The sequence below is a fragment of the Eretmochelys imbricata genome, chromosome 3 (assembly GCF_965152235.1).
Source record: "Eretmochelys imbricata isolate rEreImb1 chromosome 3, rEreImb1.hap1, whole genome shotgun sequence".
In the NCBI taxonomy this organism is placed as follows: domain Eukaryota; kingdom Metazoa; phylum Chordata; order Testudines; family Cheloniidae; genus Eretmochelys; species Eretmochelys imbricata.
The window spans coordinates 190,874,244-190,896,780 of record NC_135574.1 but is presented as its reverse complement, the minus strand read 5'-3'; the positions used below and the strand labels follow the sequence as shown (position 1 = coordinate 190,896,780).

At 38.6% G+C, this 22,537-nt stretch overlaps 1 protein-coding gene across 1 annotated transcript in view; it reads right to left on the bottom strand.

The window, feature by feature from the left end:
- SANBR (SANT and BTB domain regulator of CSR) overlaps positions 1-22,537 on the bottom strand; it is a 45,489-nt gene that overhangs the window by 4,879 nt on the left and 18,073 nt on the right. The window contains exons 5-18 of the mRNA XM_077813983.1: positions 21,337-21,575; positions 18,974-19,032; positions 17,228-17,388; positions 14,598-14,684; positions 14,373-14,483; positions 9,833-9,956; positions 9,139-9,291; positions 8,299-8,444; positions 7,793-7,892; positions 5,959-5,991; positions 4,276-4,375; positions 1,994-2,085; positions 1,851-1,879; positions 1,693-1,766 (exon numbers count right to left, since the gene is read on the bottom strand). Coding sequence (XP_077670109.1) covers positions 1,693-1,766; positions 1,851-1,879; positions 1,994-2,085; positions 4,276-4,375; positions 5,959-5,991; positions 7,793-7,892; positions 8,299-8,444; positions 9,139-9,291; positions 9,833-9,956; positions 14,373-14,483; positions 14,598-14,684; positions 17,228-17,388; positions 18,974-19,032; positions 21,337-21,575 — 1,508 coding nt within the window. The remainder of the gene's footprint in view (positions 1-1,692; positions 1,767-1,850; positions 1,880-1,993; positions 2,086-4,275; positions 4,376-5,958; positions 5,992-7,792; positions 7,893-8,298; positions 8,445-9,138; positions 9,292-9,832; positions 9,957-14,372; positions 14,484-14,597; positions 14,685-17,227; positions 17,389-18,973; positions 19,033-21,336; positions 21,576-22,537) is intronic.

The following is a 22,537-nucleotide window of genomic DNA, read 5'->3' as shown; positions in this document are numbered from 1 at the left end:
GAATAAATATGTGGACAGAGTTGGCATCGGGCTTTGCTGCAAGAATAGGTTTCTGGGTTAGTGTTTTTGTTGTGTGGTGTGTGGTTGCTGGAGAGTATTTGCTTCAGGTTGGGGGGCTGTCTGTAAGCAAGGACTAGTCTGTCTCCCAAGATCTGTGAGAGTGAGGGATCATTTTTCAGGATAGGTTGGAGATCTTTGATGATGCACTGGAGAGGTTTTAGTTGGAGGCGGAAGGTGACAGCTAGTGGCGTTCTGTTATTTTCTTTGTTGGGCCTGTCCTGCAGTAGGTGACTTCTGGGTACTCTTCTGGCTCTGTCAATCTGTTTCTTCACTTCAGCAGGTGGCTATTGTAGTTTTAAGAATGCTTGATAGAGATCTTGTAGGTGTTTGTCTCTGTCTGAGGGATTGGAGCAAATGCGGTGGTATCTTTAGAGCTTGGCTGTAGACAATGGATCGTGTGGTGCGTCCTGGATGGAAGTTGGAAGCATATAGGTAAGTATAGCGGTCAGTAGGTTTCTGGTATAGGGTGGTGTTTATATGACCATCGCTTATTAGCACAGTAGTGCCCAGGAAATGGACCGCTTGTGTGGATTGGTCTAGGCTGAGGTTGATGGTGGGATGGAAATTGTTGAAATCATGGTGGAATTCCTTAAGGGCTTCTTTGCCATGGGTCCAGATGATGAAGAGGTCATCAATATAGCACAAGTAGAATAGGGGCGTTAGAACAATACTTCCTTAACTCTTGTCCCCTAAGTCAGCCATAAAAATGTTGGCATACTGTGGGGCCATGTGGGTACCCATAGCAGTGCCGCTGACTTGATATTGTCCCCAAACGTGAAATAGTTGTGGGTGAGGACAAAGTCACAAAGGGCAGCCACCATGTTTGCCGTGACATTATCGGGGATACTGTTCCTGATAGCTTGTAGTCCATCTTTGTGTGGAATGTTGGTGTAGAGGGCTTCTATAGCCACAGTGGCCAGGACGATGTTTTCTGGAAGATCACCGATGGATTGTAGTTTCCTCAGGAAGTCAGTGGTGTCTTGAAGATAGCTGGGAGTGCTGATAGCGTAGGGCCTGAGGAGAGAGTCCACATAGCTAGACAATCCTGTTAGGGTGCCAATGTCTGATATGATGGGACGTCCAGAATTTCCAGGTTTATGGATCTTGGGTAGCAAACAGAATACCCCTGTTTGGGATTCTAGGTATGTGTCTGCACAGATCTGTTCCTGTGCTTTTTCAGGGAGTTTTTTAAGCAGATGGTGTAGTTTCTTTTGGTAATCCTCAGTGGGATCAGAGGATAATAGGCTGTAGAATGTGGAGTTAGAGAGCTGCCTAGCAGCCTCTTGTTCATATTCCAACTTATTCATGATGACGACAGCACCTCCTTTGTCAGCCTTTTTGATTATGATGTCAGAGTTGTTCCTGAGGCTGTTGATGGCATTGTGTTCAGCACGGCTGAGGTTACGGGGCAAGTGATGCTGCTTTTCCACAATTTCAGCCCATGCACGTCGATGGAAGCAATTTTTGTAGAAGTCAATGTAGTTGTACCAGTATAAAACTAGTTTGAAATCACATTCAGCCTTGACATACCTAAGCAGAGTACTTTACTGAAATAGTTATGTAGTTGCATAACAGAATTCTATTTTTTCCTCTAACATTAACATTACGAAAGCTAAACTAACGAAATCTTACCATCTTCTCTTTGAGCATCTTGGTTGAATCTCAGTGATCTAGAAGCATCCCACTTATTCTGCTGCATACTCACACTGGTAACAAGAGACAAACAAAAGTGTTGTCAGTAGTATTTTGCTAAGCAGGATGTTTCACCCAGGACTTGGAGGAATACTTACATGAATGGAGATGCATCTCGAGAATTTGACTGTCAAAAAACAGAAAAATGCATTAATGAATACATTTAAGACTAGCTGCAAAAATTAAAGAAAAATTCCTCATTGGACTGAGTTGAACAGTCCATTTCACAACTTAGATTTACCTTCTCCATTGGTTTCTCCTTTTTTTGAACACTAGGTGAAGAAACTTGTTTCTTTGGATGTTTGATTAACTTCTTTGGCTTCTCTTTTCTCCCTGTTAATTAAAACACTATTTAGTAGCAAACAATTCTCAATATTTAAAATATTTAAATCACACTGGCTGCGCATAGTGACTTCCACATTCCTGCACACATATGAGTCAGTGACTTGGATATTCTCCCTCCTTGGTAAAGCTATGGGGTGGATAATGATAAAATGGGACCAACATCCACAAAGCACAAAGGCAAAACCCACTCACATGCTTCCCCTAAGAAAGCTGAAGCATGAGCTGAAGTTTACAGTACAAAGAAATTATATGTAATATATACACTTCCTATTGTAAATATAATGTAAATATGCATACACTGAATACATCCCTAAGAATGCAAGTAGGGACCAAAAGTCTTGATGACATCATCAGAATGCTTTCTGAAGTTTTCACTGTGGACATTCTCTGCCCTGTGCAGACTGATTGCTCCAGCCCCTTATGTCCCCTTTCCTTCCTTTGTGTTTCCATCTAGTTAATTCCCTCTTATCATAACCCACCAAAAGGATTTAAACAACATAAGAAAACCATGGTCCTAAATATGCCATCTACCAGGCATCACACTCTTCACTCTGCTTGTATGTTATATTCCTTTTCCCACCCTTTGTCTTGTCTATTTAGATTGTTTACTCTTTGGGGAAGGAACTGTCTTTTATTCTATGTTTGTATGGAGTCTAGTACAACAGGGCACCAATCTCAATTGGCCCTTAGGCAACACTATAATAAGCATGATCAACACACACCTCACTAATTTGCACTAACGTCTGGAAGATCCATTGCAAGTTGAAGAATTTTGTGAATTAGTTGAATAAGTGAATGATCAAAAAAGTCACAAGGGTAGTATCTCACAAAATATAATTTGGTATTTTTTCCTGACATGTAATTTAGTTTTAACTAACACTTCATTGTTCACTAGCAAACATTCTACTATGTGATTTGTAAAAATCTTACTAGTGCACTCTAGAATTTTTGCTTAATGGATTACCTGTTTCCTGATTGAGAATTAGCAAGGTTCTGTTTGAGAGAATGTATTATTACACACACACACACTATATATATAAAATATCAAACAACTGAATTTTACAAGAGGTCTGCATCATTTTTACATTAAAACATCACTCACTACATCTCCCTTGTTTTGGGATTTTCTTCCCTCCCTATCCTCCATTTAAATTTCTCTCTCTCTACTTTTCTTCTGTTGTATATGTTGGCTATTTTCTCCATGTGTCTTTTTCAGTTGCTTTTCCTTATACAATATAATACTCTACCTTGTTTAGTTTCCTTTTCTCCGAGGACATCACTTCTTAAGAAGCACTTTTCTGATTTTACCTCTCTATCCACGTCAACACACCAGTCTCCATCCTCCTCTCTACCCCGACCCTCACCACTCCAAGAACAGCAGAAAGTTCTTGGCCCTAAGAGCCCTCCCTCCTCTTTCCCAAAATCCTCAGTCTTCCACCCACCCAATTTGAAATCAAGGCCCTTCTTCACATCCTATCTGTCGTGATGGAAACTAAGAGCCACATGCTTCTTCATGCCTTCCTCTGGATTTCCTGTCTTGTCTCCTGCTTGGGTGGCCAGGAGAGTGGTCAGTCCTGCAGCACTTACTTCCTGCAGGCCATGGTAGTAGGCCTTTGTATGTCTGAGTCAGACTGTGCAAGTCAGGGGGAAGAATCAGTGCAATCTTAGGAGAACTGAGGCAGCCTGCCTTTCACTTCTGGTCCTTACAACAGAAGATCAATAAACAGTGTGTGCGGATGAAGGAGTGGGACTCTGCAAATGCTGCTGCAGAGGACACAGCTACATGGCTAGTAACCTGAGGTCCCACTTCTGTAACATTAATTTAGGAGGTGACAGGAGGGATAAAACAGCTCTGATAGCAACCCTTCCAGGGAAGGGAATAGACCATACTGAATATAGCTTTAATCTGTCTCACTGGTATGAGAACATTGGATATGTGTACTTTCCCATTTGTGAGCGTTTACTGCTGGAGCTGATGAATAGAAGAATATAGGTAAATCTGTGTATTTAATATATGTCTCAGAGAAAAAAAAATAAAAATATAAATTCAAGTGAGACATTTTGTGATAGGGTTTATTTTATTTATTTCTATTTGAAGTTCTTTTACAAAAAAGAAAACTTCTGCCTTGTATTCTAATCCCTAATTACCAAGAAAAGATAACAGACAGATAATTGTACCTGGTTTCTTGTAGACTTCCTCTTCGTCCCCCACTTCATCCTCAGTGACCTCTGAGCCAGTGGTATACTCCTCCTCTTCTGATAGTAATGACTGTTGTTTCTAAGCAACATGAATAAAGTACCAAAAAGGGTCACTATCTTCTCAAACGCTACAGGTTTTCCATATCATTAAGTTTTTTGTTGCAGATAAACAAGGCTGAGTGCCAGCTATTTTTGTTAAACTAGGCTTCCTTGCCTATGTGTTTTACATGTACTGGGTTCTGACCTTAGTCTCGAAGGCAGGGAGAACAGCAACAATGCAACCTGCTCTGCCCTGGGGTGAGCATCCCTGGTGTGAAGCTGCTCAATGGATGCAAGGTTGTGTTGGATAAGTTGCACTGGTCTGTGCCAATATAGGTGATTCAAAATAAGCATGTTTGACCGTCATCATAGAGGCAAATGGCAGAAGGTACCCACACTCCTCATTTCATTAGGTTATATTATCTTCTCTGTATTTTGCAATCAAAGCACTCTGTGGCAGTGACCTTCTGTACTATGTTTGTACAGTGCCCAGCATAGCTGAGCCCCAATTGCTACTGTAAGACAAATTAATAAGCGAGATGCAATGTTGCTTTCACTAATTTGTGTACACATGTGCACCACACATGAAAAGAGGTACTCATCAAGCACCACACACTGTGCTCCTGTATGGAGCCATATACATTGTTTTTATATGTTGGGCCAGATCCTCAGCTCTGAGACAGACTTTTGCACTAATGGAGCAATACAAAGGGGCCCCAAAAATAGCTTAATCAGATTCCAACCAATTCTCCTAGCATATCCAACTCTATGCCACCCCCTTTACAACATACTGGGGTGTGACTGGAGCATTGCTGCTTTCTGGCTTGGCAGCAGTGCAGGATTGAGCTCATCAGCCTACATTTCCAAGAATGACTAGTGATTCTGGGTACCCCATCTGATGCACTTTAAAAAGCCCTCCTTTTTGGAGGGTGGGTGCTCAGTACTTTCTGAAAAATCAGGCCCCTATAAAGATGTCTCAAGCAGGGCACCCCAAGTCATTAGTCATTTTTGAAAGTTTAGGCCATTGTTCTCAGCACAATGCAGCGTGGAAGACTGATGTTTGTCTGTTATTTATAAAGTGATTTAAAATAAGAACATTTTAATTCTTTTAAAATTAGTCCATAACAAACCCTGCTCCTCTGTGGAATAAAAAGAAAATATATATTGTTTTCCTTTTTTAAAAAAGAGTACTCTTATTGTAGTTAGCAAGTTTGCTGTAGGAACTTATTTTGGAACATCAATCTCAGAATCCGCTGTCTATGACAATGAATAGTAAAGGAAATGCAGCAATAATAGGAAGGAAGAAAATATATAGGACTGCAGCTGCCTAAAGATTTCATTGTAACATTTGAAAAAAAAAATTAAAGGAATTTTTAAAGATATTGATTAAATTAATGTTTAACCTCCAGATCTGCTACACTTATAAAGCAACAATTACTGTAGCATCTCCACATATATAATGTTTAGAGCTTACACTGAAAATGCATTATCCTATAATTTAAAAATTAAAGCAGATATAGAAAAAATGGCAGTGACATCAAGGTTATTTGTTAACATAAAAGAGCAACAACATTTTTAAACACATTAAAATTTAAAGCAGGATGAACTAGTTATTTTACTAACCAGCTGAAGAGTCCAGTTTTTCAGAGAAAGAAACTAGATACAAAAGGCAGAGAGGTGGTCAAGTTAATATACACTGTGAAACAAAATAAGAGATTCAAATGGATTTATAAAAAACAATGGAGTATTGGTTTGAGCATTGGCCTGCTAAACCCAGGGTTGTGAGTTCAATCCTTGAGGGGGCCATTTGGGATCTGGGGCAAAAATTGGGGATTGGTCTTGCTTTGAGCAGGGGGTTGGACTAGATGACCTCCTGAGGTCCCTTCCAACCCTGATATTCTATGATTCTATGATTTGTTCAAGTAAACTACATCCTGGATTCTGCAAGGAGTTGTTCACATTTAACTTTATATAGGAGAGTAGCCCCATTGAAATTTTACTCAAGTGTGTAAAGTTAAGCATGTGCATAAATCTGAATTAGTATTCAATTAAATCTAGACATAGTAAATTAAAAGTCTTAGGTAAATCACTTTAGAATTTGCTTTAATACCTAAAACTATGTAGCCAGTAATAAACACTTATGTTATGGTAGCAACAACCCGAGTTAACCACAAGATTCTGTCTAGGCCAGCATTTGCAAATATTTGTAGTTTTCTCTAGGCTGAGTCTTACTGCTACTGGCAGTTTCAGGCCAACTGTCTGGAACTGCTGTGTTACTCAGAAGTTATGGACTACAGTGCATGAAGACTGCAAAAATACAACAGACTGCAGAGGTTCTCTTTATACCATGGTTAGCATTATTAATGATCTATCCCAACTTGACTTAAAGTGCACTGGTGTAATGTGGGAGTGGATTCATTGGTAGGGAAGAGCTGGGTTGTGTGTTACTGGGGGAAATAATCTAGTGTATCAACAGAAGAATGGACCAATGACCTTGGTATCTGTTTGCCCTGGAAAAGGCTGTTTACACAATAAGAGGCTCTTCTGGGGACTTAAGAAAATACACAAGTCTTATATGGGGGTTTTAACATGTACCATTGGCACTGAAGTACTCAGTAGTTTACAAAATATCAGCTGTGTGCTTTGTGACAAGCAAGATTAGGAGGAGTTTAGAATGGTAATTAAGTATTTTATCTATTTTAAGTGTTATGCTTAATATGGGTCTTTTAAAATTTTTTGTTGATGTTCAATGCAATTTCCAATAAATGTAAACAAAACAAAAAAAAATACAGGCAGACCAAACAGGGAAAGGAAGTCTAAAGCTAAGAGGCCTTAATGGTGAATGCCCTGCCAGCAGTCCCACCTCATTTAATAATACATACCTAGCTCTTATATAGCACTTTTCATCAGTAGATCTCAAAGCACTTTACAAGGTTTAAAGTGAGGGGCTTCAACTTGAGGAACTCTTCTGATCTCAAATGTGACATAACGAGACATGGCAGCCTCTCAAGTACCCAGATTTCAATTCACTTAGCGTTATACATACCACTTTGAGCACACTGAGGAGAAGAGAGCACTTGTGTAACAGGATCTCTACATGATTCACTTCTTAAGAGGATTGTGGGGTTCCTAACTAGCTTCAGTTTCTGAATGGTCTGTGTGTAGATGTGTGGGCATTAATTAATTCTAACAGCTTTTGTTTAAAATAAATAAATAAAAATAAAAACCTCCCTGCTCCCCACTAAACCCATAAATTAGCGGATAATGTCCCTGAAACCTAGGTTTTAGATTTAACTAGGTTTATAAAGTTATAATATATAAACTTTTATATATTATAGGGTTTTTTGTTATTTTTAAGACACCAGTAGGGCTCTTGATTGGATGCGTTTTCTAAGCGTCCACTACAATCATTAATAGAGAGAGAGAAAACAACAAAACAAAAGCAGCAATTACTCACAGCATTGATTTCTCCAGTTTTTGGGTCCCACAGTGTATTTGGTTCTAACAGCACATCACATTCAATTCCTCTCTCATCACACAGCCCAATCCCAGAATCACTATAAGGAAGAAATGTTCATGAAGTATAAGACAATGATAGTTTTTCTATTTTACAAATCTTAGAATCTGACCTTTTTTCCTCCCCATTGTGCTATGGATAATCTGCAGAACAGCTACATGGCTAGTGTATTGGGAAGTACCTATATGAAAATATGAATAGAAGCAAGATTGAACTGTTACGAAGACAGAATTGCTTCAAGCATCTGCTTCAAATGCAACAGATAGCAACATTTCTGTTTCTTGTCCCAATTTCTAATTAAAATACTGGAAATATATTAGTTAACTTTTAAAAATTCCACTACATTGTCCGTTTAGAAGAGGGGAAAAAATCAAATGTAAATTTACTCAAGCGCTAATGTCAAATGTTAAGTAATTTCAGTAGCTTTAATTCAGTTTTCTCCTCACCTATTCTGATCTTTAGAAAAAGGAACAACAACATCATCTCTATGCTGAAGCAGATCATTCAATATTTTAGTAGTTTGATATGGCAGAGTATCCCCACCTTCACCTCCAGCTGGTAAACCGATCACATGATCCCGCACTTTACAGCCCTGTCATAAAAGCGAGAGACTATGTTAGATATACTGGTTTACGACAAAAACTACTTTCACTAAGTACTGCACCGAGGGATTCCATATTCTAAGAACTATTTAACAGTCCCCAGCACTAGGCACCTTCCTCAGGACACAGAGCTATATACAACTCACTGTGTGTTTCAATTGATGGGCCTGACCCCACTCCAACTAAAGTTAAATGGGAACTTAGTTTTTAAACTCCCTGAGAAGCACAACTTGTTCCAAGAGGATAGTTCCTTTTGTGCTTACTGGCCCATTCTTTAAAGAATACCCTTTCATATCCAATTTCAGCATTAAGTATCTATAGGTCAAATCATGGCCTGGTTTATGTGGTGGCAAATGGCATAAAGGACATATGTGCCCCATTATTCCAGCCACCTGAATCACAGCAGGTAGCAGCGCAGGAAGGGAAAGCAGCTCTGGAGAGCCTCCAGATCCCGCACTCCACATGCAGGTTCAGGGAGAGACTTCGCTCCCCAACACGCCTGCCAGGGAATGTACGATACACTGTGAATAGACTCAGTATATTGCACTCCCCCCAGAGCAGCAGAGAGTCCGCAAGGAGTCAATCTCCCTCTTAGGCCACTGCCCCTGACATCAGGGAGGATCTTTACATCATGATCCAGCTCTAAGCTGAATCATTGCTAAAAGTGTAACATTAAAGTAGTACCTTTGGAAGTGGAGTAGGATCAAATCGAAGAATTTTTTGGTTACAGCAGGGATATATTCCAGTGCCAGTTGTACCCAATGAGCTTGCCACACCAGGATAAAGAACTGGCTGGGTATGGTACTGGCAGTGAGAAAATTCGGTACATAGGAAAGACTATATATACATTTAAAAAAAAAAAAAAAGAGTCACGTTGCCTGTTAAAGTCAGAATTTTGGAGTACATTAGATATAGATCAATTATTTACCTCTCGCAGACAGCTATGAGCTGCATATTCAAACCTGGTCAGAGGTTAGTCCTAATTTAGTCATACTGTTTTCATTTAAACTTCAGATATTCCAGTACAAACTCATTTCCCATTTTTTTCTGGCTACCTGAATTGTATTTGGATGGGGCACAAAGAAGGAGCTTAAAAAGTTAGGGAGCAGCTGTTGCTCCGTAGTTTTTATAACAAATCACATTATGTTGCCCACTCTATAAGCTACACACACACCAAAAAAAAGTCTTACTGGTCTCAAAATTGATAGATTAAATCTGGGGAAGAGGAAGGTATTTTTCTACCAAAATGAGGCCCTCTAGAAAAAGAGTTCTTAATTATGAGTTAAAGCACAACCCCTCTCCATCCACCCATAAAATTATTATGTTGGTTTTGTTCCCATGCTGCCACAAACAAGTGAGTGAAAACAATAATACCCACTTGATTACATCTTGAACAACTCAGCCAATTGATAGTCCCCCAGAGGCGCCAGTACACATCTCGCCAAGATTTTAATTCCTCATAAAGACTGATCAAGTACTCATGGACTTCCCAAGTTTTATCTCTGTAATAAAAGATGCAGTCAGGCTGCACATTATATTGTGAAGAGTTTTTAGTCCTATATTTGTATCAATGAAGTTTGGAGAGAAAAACAAAAAGCAAGAAGAACAACAACACACCCTCACAGAAGAGCTACCATAGCAAGAACATGTTGTAGGACAATCAGCATTAAATTCAGACATCATGAAGCATCCCAAACTATTACCTAGTGCCAAGGGCATAAGTTAATATAAGAACAATTTCAGGACACTGCAACTCAGAGACATCAGACATTGCCACCGCCCACCTCAAGCTATGAAAGTCATAAGAACTAGAAATGATATAAAACTATCAAGTTAGTGCAAGAGCTGTCCGATGGTTAGTAGCAAAATAAGAGACATACAAATAGTCTCTGTAGATCTCTTGCTCTCTGGGCTAGTGAGCATCTTCTTTGGTATCTAGTGGCAGGGTGGAATTGTATCATTCAAATGTTTGGAGGATAGAGGGAGTAGAAAAAACAAACAAACACACAAAGGTTGAGGGATATTTTAACTCCTTTGCCATTAGCCTCTGCTGATGTGGAACACATCCATGTTATTTTAAATACTGCCATCTCGTTCCACTCTCTGCACTTCAAATGGCAAAGGAACTGGTTCCCAGGACAACACTGGAAGTGCATTTGTTCCTAGATACCAGGGCACAATAGGCAGCAATGAAATGGTTACGTAAAAATTGTAAAGTTAGACGATTTCTTGATCAATGTGTACTTTTGAAGCTTTTTTTTAAAAAAATAGTTTTTAAAACTAGACTTGACTTAACTAGACTATACACTGTTCTAGACTTAATTTCCTCCCACTGAAAAATGAGAGAGACTGACTTTCTTTTAAACCCCAGAAAAAAAGAGTATTTAGCAGTGAGGCAATCTGGTCTGTGAAAGATAAAATATGTTTTTTTTCCACCTTCACCCACTAACTTCATCTTGCCTTGGTTAGACTGTAAAATCTTGAGGGCAAGGGCCAAATTTTACTCTGTATTTGTACAAAGGCAAGCATAATGGGTACTGACACTTAGTGTCACCTCCACACCTATTTTTGTGTAATTGTGCTGCTATGGACATGCTAGCATTAGAGCTACTTCTAGTCACCATTAAGCTTAAATTAAGTGCAAGACAGGACAAAATTAACCGTGCCTAGGAAGGCAGCCATAAAACAATACAAGGTAAATGCTCAGAACTTATATATATATATATATATAAGTTTGAGCATTTACCTTGTATGTATGTATGTATGTATGTATATACACACACACACACTATGCTTGCCTTTGTACAAATACAGAGTAAAAGTTGGCCCTTGCCCTCAAGATTTCACAGTCTAACCAAGGCAGGATGAAGTTAGTGGGTGAAGGTGGATAAAAAATATATTTTATCTTTCACAGACCAGATTGCCTCACTGCTAAATACTCTCTTTTGGGTTTTAAAAGAAAGTCTCTCTCTCTCATATTTTTCAGTGGGGGGAAATTAAGTCCTAGAACACTGTATAGTCTAGTAATATATATATTACACACAAACACAAGGAATTATGTAGCATCAACATATATGTATAAGAATGTAACTACGGTAACATAAGGAAGGTATTTAAAATTGGCTAATACACAATATTCTTAGACTGTCAGAATAAGGCTATGGCCCCAGCTGCCACTTTAGAGACTGCAAGATGGAACCTACTTCACTGCTCTAGTCATCAGTAAGATGGTTCTTTGGATAGAAACCTCTCCCTGTTATTGGAATAACTGACAGGAGATAATATTCAGTTAATGCATATTATTTTGAGGGCTGACACTGAACTACTGTTAGGCTGATTTTAGTCCATCAGATCTGATGAAAAATGATGGAAATTAAATTAGCAACAGTAAAACTCTAGAGTATGCAGGCCCTCATTAAGCAGAGGCAGGGAAATCCAGCTACATAGGACCATGCCTGGACTAAAACAAAAACCAAGATAATACTTGTGGTGAGAAACTAGCCATATAACAAAGGAGAAGTTTGGAAAGCCTCTGACAAAAACATCTTAACCACTGAAGTTTATTTTTATTTGTTCTGAAACTAGTTGGGTGTTTGATTTGACATCTTCAGATTCGAGACACAGTCAATCCAGATTTCAGAGTAGCAGCCGTGTTAGTCTGTATTCACAAAAAAGAAAAGGAGGACTTGTGGCACCTTAGAGACGAACAAATTTATTTGAGCATAAGCTTTCGTGAGCTACAGCTCACTTCATCAGAAGTAGCTGTAGCTCACGAAAGCTTATGCTCAAATAAATTTGTTCGTCTCTAAGGTGCCACAAGTCCTCCTTTTCTTTTTGTGAATACAGACCCTATAGTTCAGAGTGTGGCACCATCACTCTAACAACTCATTTTGAAATGTAGCCCTTAATTCCATTTGTCTTTGGCTAAACATATTTTTAAGTCCTTAGGATGATTAAGTGATTAGCTCTGAATATTTTACATTTTAAAAGGTTAACCCAGCAAAAACTCCCAGTGATTTCAATTGAGGTCTTGATGGATTAACAACAATAGTATTGTGGAATAAATTGCCAAGTACAACAGACTCATAGACTTTACGGTCTAAAGGAGACCATCGTGATCATCTAGTCTGACCTCCTGCACATTGCAGGCCACAGAACCTCACCCACCCACCCTTGAAATAGTGCCTTAATCGCTGACTGACCTACTGAATTCCTCAAATCATGGTTTAAACTTTAGAGACTTAAAGTTACAGAGAATTCACAATTTACACTAGTTTAAACCTGCAAGTGACTCGTGCCCCAGACTGCAGAGGAAGGTGAAAACCCCCCAGAGTCTTTGCCATGCTGACCTGCAGGAAATATGGGGGGACCACTTAGACTGAGCATGTGGAGAAGACCCACTGGGCAGATACTACAGAGAATTCTTTCCCAGGTAACTCAGAGCCCTCCCTGTTTAGTATCGTGCCTTGTAGAAAGGTACTAACACTTCCCTGTCTCTCCTGGAAATACCTCACCTGATGCCTCCTAAGACTGCATGACCCTTTTTCACTGCCGCATTACATTAACAGTTCATAGTCATCCTCTGATCAACCAATACCCCCAGGTCTCTCTCTTCCTCTGTCACTTCCAACTGATAAGTCCTCCGCTTACAGCAAAAATTCTTGTGGTTAAGTCCCTAAATGCATGACTTTGCACTATTAATTTTCATCCCATTTCTATCACTCCAGTTGACAAGGTCATCCAGATCTTCTTGTATATTCCGGTCCTCCTCCATATTGGCTACACCTCCCAACTTTGTGTCATCTGCAAATTTTATTAGCACACTCCTGCTTTTTGTGCCAAGGTCAGTAATAAAAATATTGAATAAGCCTGGTCCCAAGACTGATCCCTGAGGAACTCCACTAGTAACCTCCCTCCAGCCCGACAGTTCACCTTTCAGTATGGCCCGTTGTAGTCTCCCCTTTAACCAGTTCCTTTTCCACCTTTCAATTATCATATTAATAAACCCCATCTTCTCCAATTTAATTAATAATTTCCCATGTGGAACTGTATCAAATGCCTTATTGAAATCCAGGTAGATTATATCTACTGCATTGCCTTTGTCTAAAAAAATCAGTTATCTCAAAGAAGGAGATCAGGTTGGTCTGGCACGATTTATCTTTTGGAAAAACCCTGTTGTATTTTATCCCAATTACCATTCACCTCCATGTCCTTAAAAAGAACAGGAGGACTTGTGGCACCTTAGAGACTAACAAATTTATTTGAGCATAAGCTTTCGTGAGCTACAGCTCACTTTATCGGATGCATGCCCTTAACCACCTTCTCTTTCAAAATTTGTTCCAACACGTTGCATACAATTGAGGTCAAACTAACATCATAACCTTCCATTTGTAGGAGCCTAAGAAAGGCAACAAGAATTAAAAAACAAAGTTGTTCAGGTGATTTGTGGGTTAATCCTACAATTTATAAATTTTGTATTGGATGGAGTACAGTAGAACCTCAGTGTCACGAACACCAGACTTACAAACTGACCGGTCAACCACATACCTCATTTGGAGCTGAAAGAACACAATCAGTTAGCAGCAGACACCCCCCACCCCCAAAAAGCAAACACAGTACAGCACTGCGTTAAAGTACTAAAAAGAAAAGAAAAGGAAAGCAGCATTTTTCTTCTGCATAGTAAAGACTGAAATCTGTATTGAGTCAAGGTTCAGTTGTAAATTTTCTAAAAGAACAACCTCAACGTTTTGTTCAAAGTTACGAACATTTCAGGAGTTATGAACAACCTCCATTCCTGAGATGTTCATAACTTTGAGGTTCTACTGTATTTGTTAACTTTCTAAATACATAGTATTTGTAAACATACTTAACAGGATATATGTATACAGAAAAAGTTATGTTTTCAATGCATGAAGCACCTTATATGAACATAAATAATATTTCCATGTTGATCTATGTTGATTTTTCCTGGAACACAAGGGACTCTTCTTTCTGTTTCTTTAGTTAAAAGCTTCTTACATAAACAGCATCTACAAAAAATTGAAACATAAAATGAAATACAACAGTATGAGTGGCACTTTGGAATGCACATGTAGCCTACATAAATGGAGAAGAAAGGAAGTAAGAAAAGAACATTACTACACCTGTACAATGTAGCTGCATTTCCCCGAGAATCTGGATTCTGGTAATCTGGATCAAACAGTCTCTCAATCTTCTTGCAGAAAAGTTTACTGTTGATAAACAGCCACTATTTATAAAAATTTGCTTAGAACTAAACTTTGGTTTGTTTGCAGTTAATCAATAATTACATTCTGCTACTTCAAAATGAGATGGTTTTAAGATGTTAGTTTCAAGATTTGACTTTTGTGAAGTTATACAATTTTCCTGTAAGAAATACAATGTGGAAAACTTGTTTCCAGCGTGGACATCTGCCATCTTTATATACATTTGTCTATAGAAGTCTTGGGCTGTGCTTTTTTAAAGTGGCCAAAAAGGACCTGATCCTACACTCAATTAATTAATTACAACAGTCCTGCCTTTATAAACATATTTAAGTCTATTACTTCAGTAAACCAAGCATTACGATTCTTGGTACCTATTCTGGACTATTAAATCTCCACCTTCCCCACCAACACTTAGCCCTCCCATTTCTCTCTTTGTGGAGTCCTGTAAAGAGACTACTACCTCCTCTTTCTCAAGAATAAACAGACAGACATGTAACTTGTTACTATCTTGACCCACTGATAGGTGGAACAGGGCACCAAGTTTTTCCTTCCCCCATTTCTAAATCTATTGAAGCTATCACCAAGGTAGTTTCAACTACTGAAAAAACATCTTCCAACTTCGTTTGCTACCACTAACATTTTTATTTTGTTTTTATTTATTTTTATAAAATAAAAAATGCCTATATAAAGCTCTAGGTGCCCTAACACAAAACCTGCAGCAACATTAAAATAGTTATTCAAAAAAGGAACTCTGCCAGCCTGCCATCTACAAAAAGAGCTCCTTTCCACCCTATCATTCTGGAAAGCACACTCAGCCCTCCCAAAAAACCCTATTGAACCCACATATTAGCTCATCATCGGTCATCATGACATCTCCACTTAATATCTCTCTGATGGATTTGGAATTGTTGCCCTCAACCCATTTCCCAAATAAACTTTACATTCTTTGTAAGGCTCTGGAGTAAGTAGTTTCCTCTTGCCTCTTTTCTGCTTTCAGCACCACCTCTTGGACGGTTTTCAACTTGCTGAAGAATTAGATAACTGAAGAGTTAATGACTTAGGGTAAAATTTTCAAAAGCTCTTAAGTGACTTGGGAGCCAAAGCGACCAAGTCCTACTGACTTCAAAAGCACTTAGGACCCTCATGCCACACCTACACTACGAGCTTTGATTCCCCTGTTCATGTATACATACTTGTATAGTTCTCATCAAGCTAGCCTGAGTATAAATAGCAGCGTAGCTGTGGTAACATGGATAGTGGCAGCAGAGCAAACACAAACCCCCCTGAAGCTGGAGGGTACACAAGCAGGGAAATAACACCTCTAGCTTGCAGTGTAGGTGCAGTCTAAGTCTCGTAAGTACTGTTTTCACAATGTGAAGCATTTTGGTGATTTTCCAAAATGTCACCTCTAGACCCTATTTCAAGTAAAGTTACCGTATAAGTCTTCCGTATAGCTTTTCCTACACTTCTTTACTTCTTGGGTGTTTGGAGCAAGAATCTGTCCTCTCCCTACCTCCCTAACCATTCCTTTCCCATGTGGTAAAATCTTTACCTCTTCCCTTTGTTGTGTCTCAAGGCTCTTTCCTTGGCCCTTGTGTCCTTTATCTTTTCTCACTGACAGCAGAAGAGACATATACCAATTTAGGTATCATTTCTATGCAGATGACATCCAACTCTACACTTCAATCAACTAACTAGCAACTTATATTGGTGTCAATCATAACAGAACCTGACATATCCCTAAAAGCAAGGTCACTTTAGGAGCACTACCTCGGTGTTTGCCTGTTAGATAATCAGCTTTTACCTTGACTATAAGCTTTCTACTACTGAATGCTTCCAAGATCACACTCACTCTATACCTCTGGACTTTCCACTATTATTCTCCTTAACTTCAATCCTAACACCAGTAATGCTTGACAATTAAAATGCTTTTCTACCTCATCTTCCTTGTCTGCAAGTCTGATTATTACAATAGTCTTTATCTTGATCCTAGCTCAGTTGAAATCCTTATACATGTTTTTAACTGTATTCCAGTTAAAAATTTTAGAACCATCTTTCATATCCCTATAAAATTCCAACTCTAAAACTTCAGGGATTCCAAAATACTGCAACCAAACTATTAATTCTCCAGGAACTAGGAACACACTACTCCCATCCTCAGTTATTGTCAGTGGCTCCCTACCCATCTCTCAGTCCAAAATGTCTGTTTTCAAAGCTCACTCTAACCCTCCTTCATAGTCACCTACTATCCCATCCGCTCAGTTCTCTCCTAATCTTGGACTCCTCATGATTCTTCACATTTGGAGAGTTGCCCTTTCACTTGTTGACTCCTATCTAGAACTTCTTACTTTCTCTTGAAATTTTGTCTTCTTCTTGAGCCATTTTAGTATATTGTGTATTAAGACATTTTAAAAGTATATAAATTGCTAACATCACACTAATTCTTTAACAAGTCTTTACTACGGACTCCTGTTCCTTTTTTAGATGTTTTGTCAGAAAAGTTGAGGATCAATAGTGATTATTAATATTAAGCTGAAGAAAAAAATTACCTCTTAAATTTATCTTTTTTGTCTTTCACATCTTCCACTTCATTGTGTGTGAAAAGATCAGCTATACGCTTAAGGAGGTCACCACTGACACAGTTCATGTTGCATGGGGTGGCTATGATAGCACTCATGTTTTTGTGGCAATAATGAATACATTTTTTTACCTAGGAAGGAAAGGAGATACTATGAACACTGAAATTAATGATACACAAACCCATATCTCAGAAGACCTATTACTTTTATATCCGAAATTTCTTAGGAGCAGGATTCAGGATTTTGTTAGAATTAATGGCATTTAGCAAAAGCTGGCTCAGTTCAACTCTAAAAATACAATTTAATGGCTCAGAAAGCAAGTCACATTTTTTGTGTACATGGCTTAAATGTAACTCTGAACTACTGCAATCCTGAAGGGTCTTCGATTCTGACTACTACCCCAAATCATCTTCAGGAAGTGCCATCGCCATAGTGTTCATGATCCCAAACTAGAGGCCAATTTTGTAGCTTTAACATTATATACAGCATTGCACCCATCAAATTTAGCTTTACCAGTAAAATTTAAAATTTAGCATGAACTGCAAACAAATAATGACAGTTGTGACAGCAAGAAGATGCAGTACATTAAATTCTAAATTCCTTCCTTAACTTGGCTGCACAGTGTTTGTCTTTACTATTAAACAATTGGAAAAAGAAAATCAAACAGATACATCACTGGTCTGTCCATTTACATGATGAACTATAAATAAGACAAGCTCTTTATATGAATTAAGGAAGTGAAAACTAAAAAGTAAAACTGCATATCTACACAAAAATATAACTAAGCAATCCTCTCTCCTCATTAAATGTGCACATCTCCAATTAAAGTGAATAGGGCTTAAATATGTTGATTGAGAACTGCACTCCAGAGGGAAGAAGCGGCCCTTAGTATAAAACAGTGGTTCTCAACCAGAGATATGTGTACCCCGGGGGTATGCAGAGGTCTTCCAGGGGGATACATCAACTCATCTAGATATTTGCCTCGTTTTACAACAGGTTACAGAAAAAGGACTAGTGAAATCATTACAAACTAAAATTTCATATGACGACTTTTTATACTGCTCTACATGCTCTGTTACTGATATGTAAGTACAATATTTATATTCCAATGATTTATTTTATAATTATATGGTAAAAATAAGAAAGTAAGTAATTTTTCAACAATAGTGTGCTGTGACACTTGTGTTTTTATGTCTGATTTTGTAAGCAAGTAGTTATTAAGTGAGGTGAAACTTGGAAGTATGGAAGACAAATCAGACTTCTGAAAGGGGCACAGTAGTCTGGAAAGGTTGAGAGCCACTGGTGTAAAACACTGAAAATGTGGAGACTTTAGGTTTCCTTTAAGATACCTGTCAAAAGTCAGATACTGCCATTAGCTCACACAGTGCAGCAAGCTATTATTTGGATTAATAAGTATTCATTTGGAGGTAGATGCTGGCTCCCCTAATCACATTCAGTAGTACCTTACTCTGCAAGCAGCCCCACTCAAATCAGAGAGTCTGTGCAATTATTAAATTACTACTTTTCATGAGCAAGGTGGCAGAATCTGATCCTCAGATTGTAAACTCTTTGGGACATGAACTATTTTCCCCTCTCTGTTTTATACAGTTATAAGTACACTAAGCTTAGCATATAAGCTACTAAGGTTTATGCCAACCATTTGGTGGTAAAGCGTGCTACTATAGCATGGAATTTCTCAACTCTTGCTATACTCACTAAGGAATCCATCTTCAGAAACTCAGAAGAAATAAGAATCGAAATGACATTTCCTGGTTCTAAAAGAGAAACAGCAGAACAAGGTGAAAAGGTTAAGATTAATTTATTCCTTTGATAAATTGAGAATACCCTAAGAGACTCAATGCCTCTTTAAAGGAGGACATTATTTTACTAAACAAGTTCTTATCATTCCACTTTTCAACATGTGTCATGCCTCTGATCTTTGGAAACAGAATTCTGGTCCCATCTATACAGGCAACACCAAACAGTTATGACATGATCCCCAGAAATAATCATTTTCTTAGTATAGACAGGTCCTTAGTTCCTGTCAATACGTCAACTCAAACATAGATAAACAGAGCATTTTATCCGATCAAACACTGTTCCATCTAAGCCACTTTTTAACAGTTTGGTCAGCACATGTGCTAGAGCTAGCTAATGTTATTTTGCTGGAGCAGGGCCTGCTCCAGTGCCCATTCAGTGCTCCCAAATATGAATTTTCCAATTCATTTCAAGAGGATTTAGCCAAGGTGGACGAATTTAAATCTGCAAGAAGGAAACCTTAGTTTAAATCTATTTTCATCGTGTTTTATATTTACACTTAGGTTATTTTCCTAAAGATTGATTCTCATTTGTTGGTACACATTAAAATATGTTAATTTGCAACTAAATATAGCCTATACACTAAATCTACTATTTCTTTTTGCCAACCAGGAGCATATCACATATCTATGCACATTTATTTAAAAGCAATAATATAGTTTAACCTTTTACTAGATGATCTTTTTTTTTTTATTTGTAACTTGTCAAACTTTATTTGGATGGAAATTCAAATCAATTAGAAATGCACAAAACAATCATTTTATTTTTTTTATTAAATACAAGTACCTTCAATATGTTGGATACATAAGGAAAAAGTTCTTCAAAACATGTTTTGGATTCAAAACTTTATTAAACAAAGGAAGTAATATGTGTAGTTAGTGACCTGAACTGACTGTCTGATCACTGTCCTTCAAGGTTTTAGAACTAGAAGATCTTATCCTCTCACACCTAGTTTTTTTTCATAGATTCAAAGAGGAAAACAAGCTTTCCTGCTTTTGCAGCTCCCAATTGGCTTCTCACCTTTGCATGAACTAGTCATTGAACTGAATTAGCTGAATAGACTAAAAAGAAGAAAACAAACATGTACTGTTTAATATTTTTTGTATTTAATTTAAAGGATTGTAATAGATATTATAATAAGTTTAGGCCTTAACATAGGTTGTCAATTTCAAATTTAATTTTAAAATAGCTTTTAAATTTAAGCCTGTTTTTAAATTTAAATAAAAATATCCAATTAAAATAAATTTCTGACTTTTTATAAATGTATTTTATTCCATCCTTGGATGGGCTTAATTAACCCACTTAAGCTACTTAAAGACCCTCTCATTGACTTTAATAAAAGTAGAATCGGACTCAAAATTAAGTACGAGGGAAAAATTTTGAAAGGAGGATGGTTCTAGACTATTCTCAGTGGTGGAAGAGGACAGGACAAGGAGTAATGGTCTCAAATTGCAGTGGGGGAGGTTTAGGTTGGATATTAGGAAAAACTTTTTCACTAGGAGGGTGGTGAAACACTGGAATGCGTTGCCTAGGGAGGTGGTGGAATCTCCTTCCTTAGAAGTTTTTAAGGTCAGGCTTGACAAAGCCCTGGCTGGGATGATTTAATTGGGGATTGGTCCTGCTTTTGAGCAGGGGGTTGGACTAGATGACCTCCTGAGATCCCTTCCAACCCTGATATTCTATGATTCTATGACTTAAGCAACTTAGGGGCCTCACAATGAGAGTCAATGGGCTCCTATCAATGCCAGGCTCTTAAATCACTTAAGTGCTTTTCAAAGTTTTGCCCCACGACTACCAAGACGATGGTAGAACTGCTCCTTTACACTGCATTTACAATGAAGTTTTTAGGAAAGTCTCCAAATGTTGCTGTAGCCACAGAGAGAATGCTACTGTAGATTGGCCATTTGTGTTTATCACAGTGATGTAATCCTGTTACAGAGTGAGTCTAGATTACCTTGGTAAAGATACCAGCTGTCAACTTAGACTAGTGCTTTCACCACTGTAACGACCAGAGGAATATTTCCCTAAGATTATTAGTAGCAAGACCAGGGACTTTCTATAATGGCCAGGGAAACTGTTTTAGCACATTTCCAACGAACCAGTGTTTCTGGCCACGGCAGACTGGGCCTAGGAGGCTGCAGTTGAATTAAAGAGGGATATTAACTTCCAGACAATTTTGCACATATACTTTTAGTCTGAAGCACAGATCAGACAATGCAGATAATGAATCTGCGGCAAATGAACAACAGAATATCTTTTACCTAAAGTGGGTATTTCATACACTTCATATTCCTTAGTGTTCCTTTTAACATATCTTATTAACCAGTCAAAGATGTGAACGTCACAGTGAACTGAAATGTCCACCTCTTCCCAGCGCTGGGCATCCACAGACAGATATTCAGCAAAGTACTTCATTTCAGAAATCAAAAGATCTCGAGGACAAACAAAATCTTCCTTCAAATTTTTTGCTTCGTCACACACATGGATCACCATATTTGGCCTTGATTTAAAAAACAAAAACAAAAACAAAAAACAAAACAAAACAAAAACAGGAAAAGGAAAGTTATTATAGCTTAGGACCAGAAACCAATAAGAACGTCAGTGTTGACTCATGGAGATTTTACCCATAAACTGCATGATTGGTCAGAACCTTGATCTCATTAGCCCAGGTTTTTGTAAAATTTTAATTTACAAGATAAACAAATCTTCACATTTAACTGCAGTGAGAAAGCTTCTATCTTTCCTCTCACCCCTGCATGTTATTCAGTGGCAAGCTATGTGCCCTGGGATGCATGATCAGTCTTATTCACAGGAGAAAGTGTAGATGCTAAGCCACACACTGGGACATTCACTGAGCTATATCATTGTTCACAGTTGAGTTATTGTGCAGGAAGTTGGTACACTGTAGATTCACACCCTGGCTTGCAGTGTAGACAAGATCTAAGAGAGTGGGAGTGAGGATTTCTGGGTGCTATTCCCTGGTTTGCCTCTGGCTCACTGTGTGATCTTGGAAAATTACTTAAGCTCTCTGTTCTCCCTCATTTTATAAAATTATAGATCTATTGGCCTAGCTCACCAGGGTGTGGAGATGGTTAATCTGTATGTGTAATTTTATAGCATCTTCCATCTGAAGAACTTAAAATACTTTAGAGCAGAAGTGGGCAAATTTTTTGGCCCAAGGGCCACATCGGGGTGCAAAACTGTATGGAGGGCCGGGTAGGGAAGGTTGTGACCCCCAAACAGTCTGGCCCCCTCCCACTTCCCATCCCCTGACTGCCCGCTCCTGGGACTCGCTGCCCCAAAACACTCCCCCTGGGATCCCAAGCCCATCCAACCCCCCCTGCTCCTTGACTGCCCCGACCTATCCACACCCCCACCTCGACAGGCCCCCTCGGACTCCCACGCCCTATCCCACCCCCGCTGTTCCCCAACCCCTGACTGCCCCAGAACCTCCACCCCATC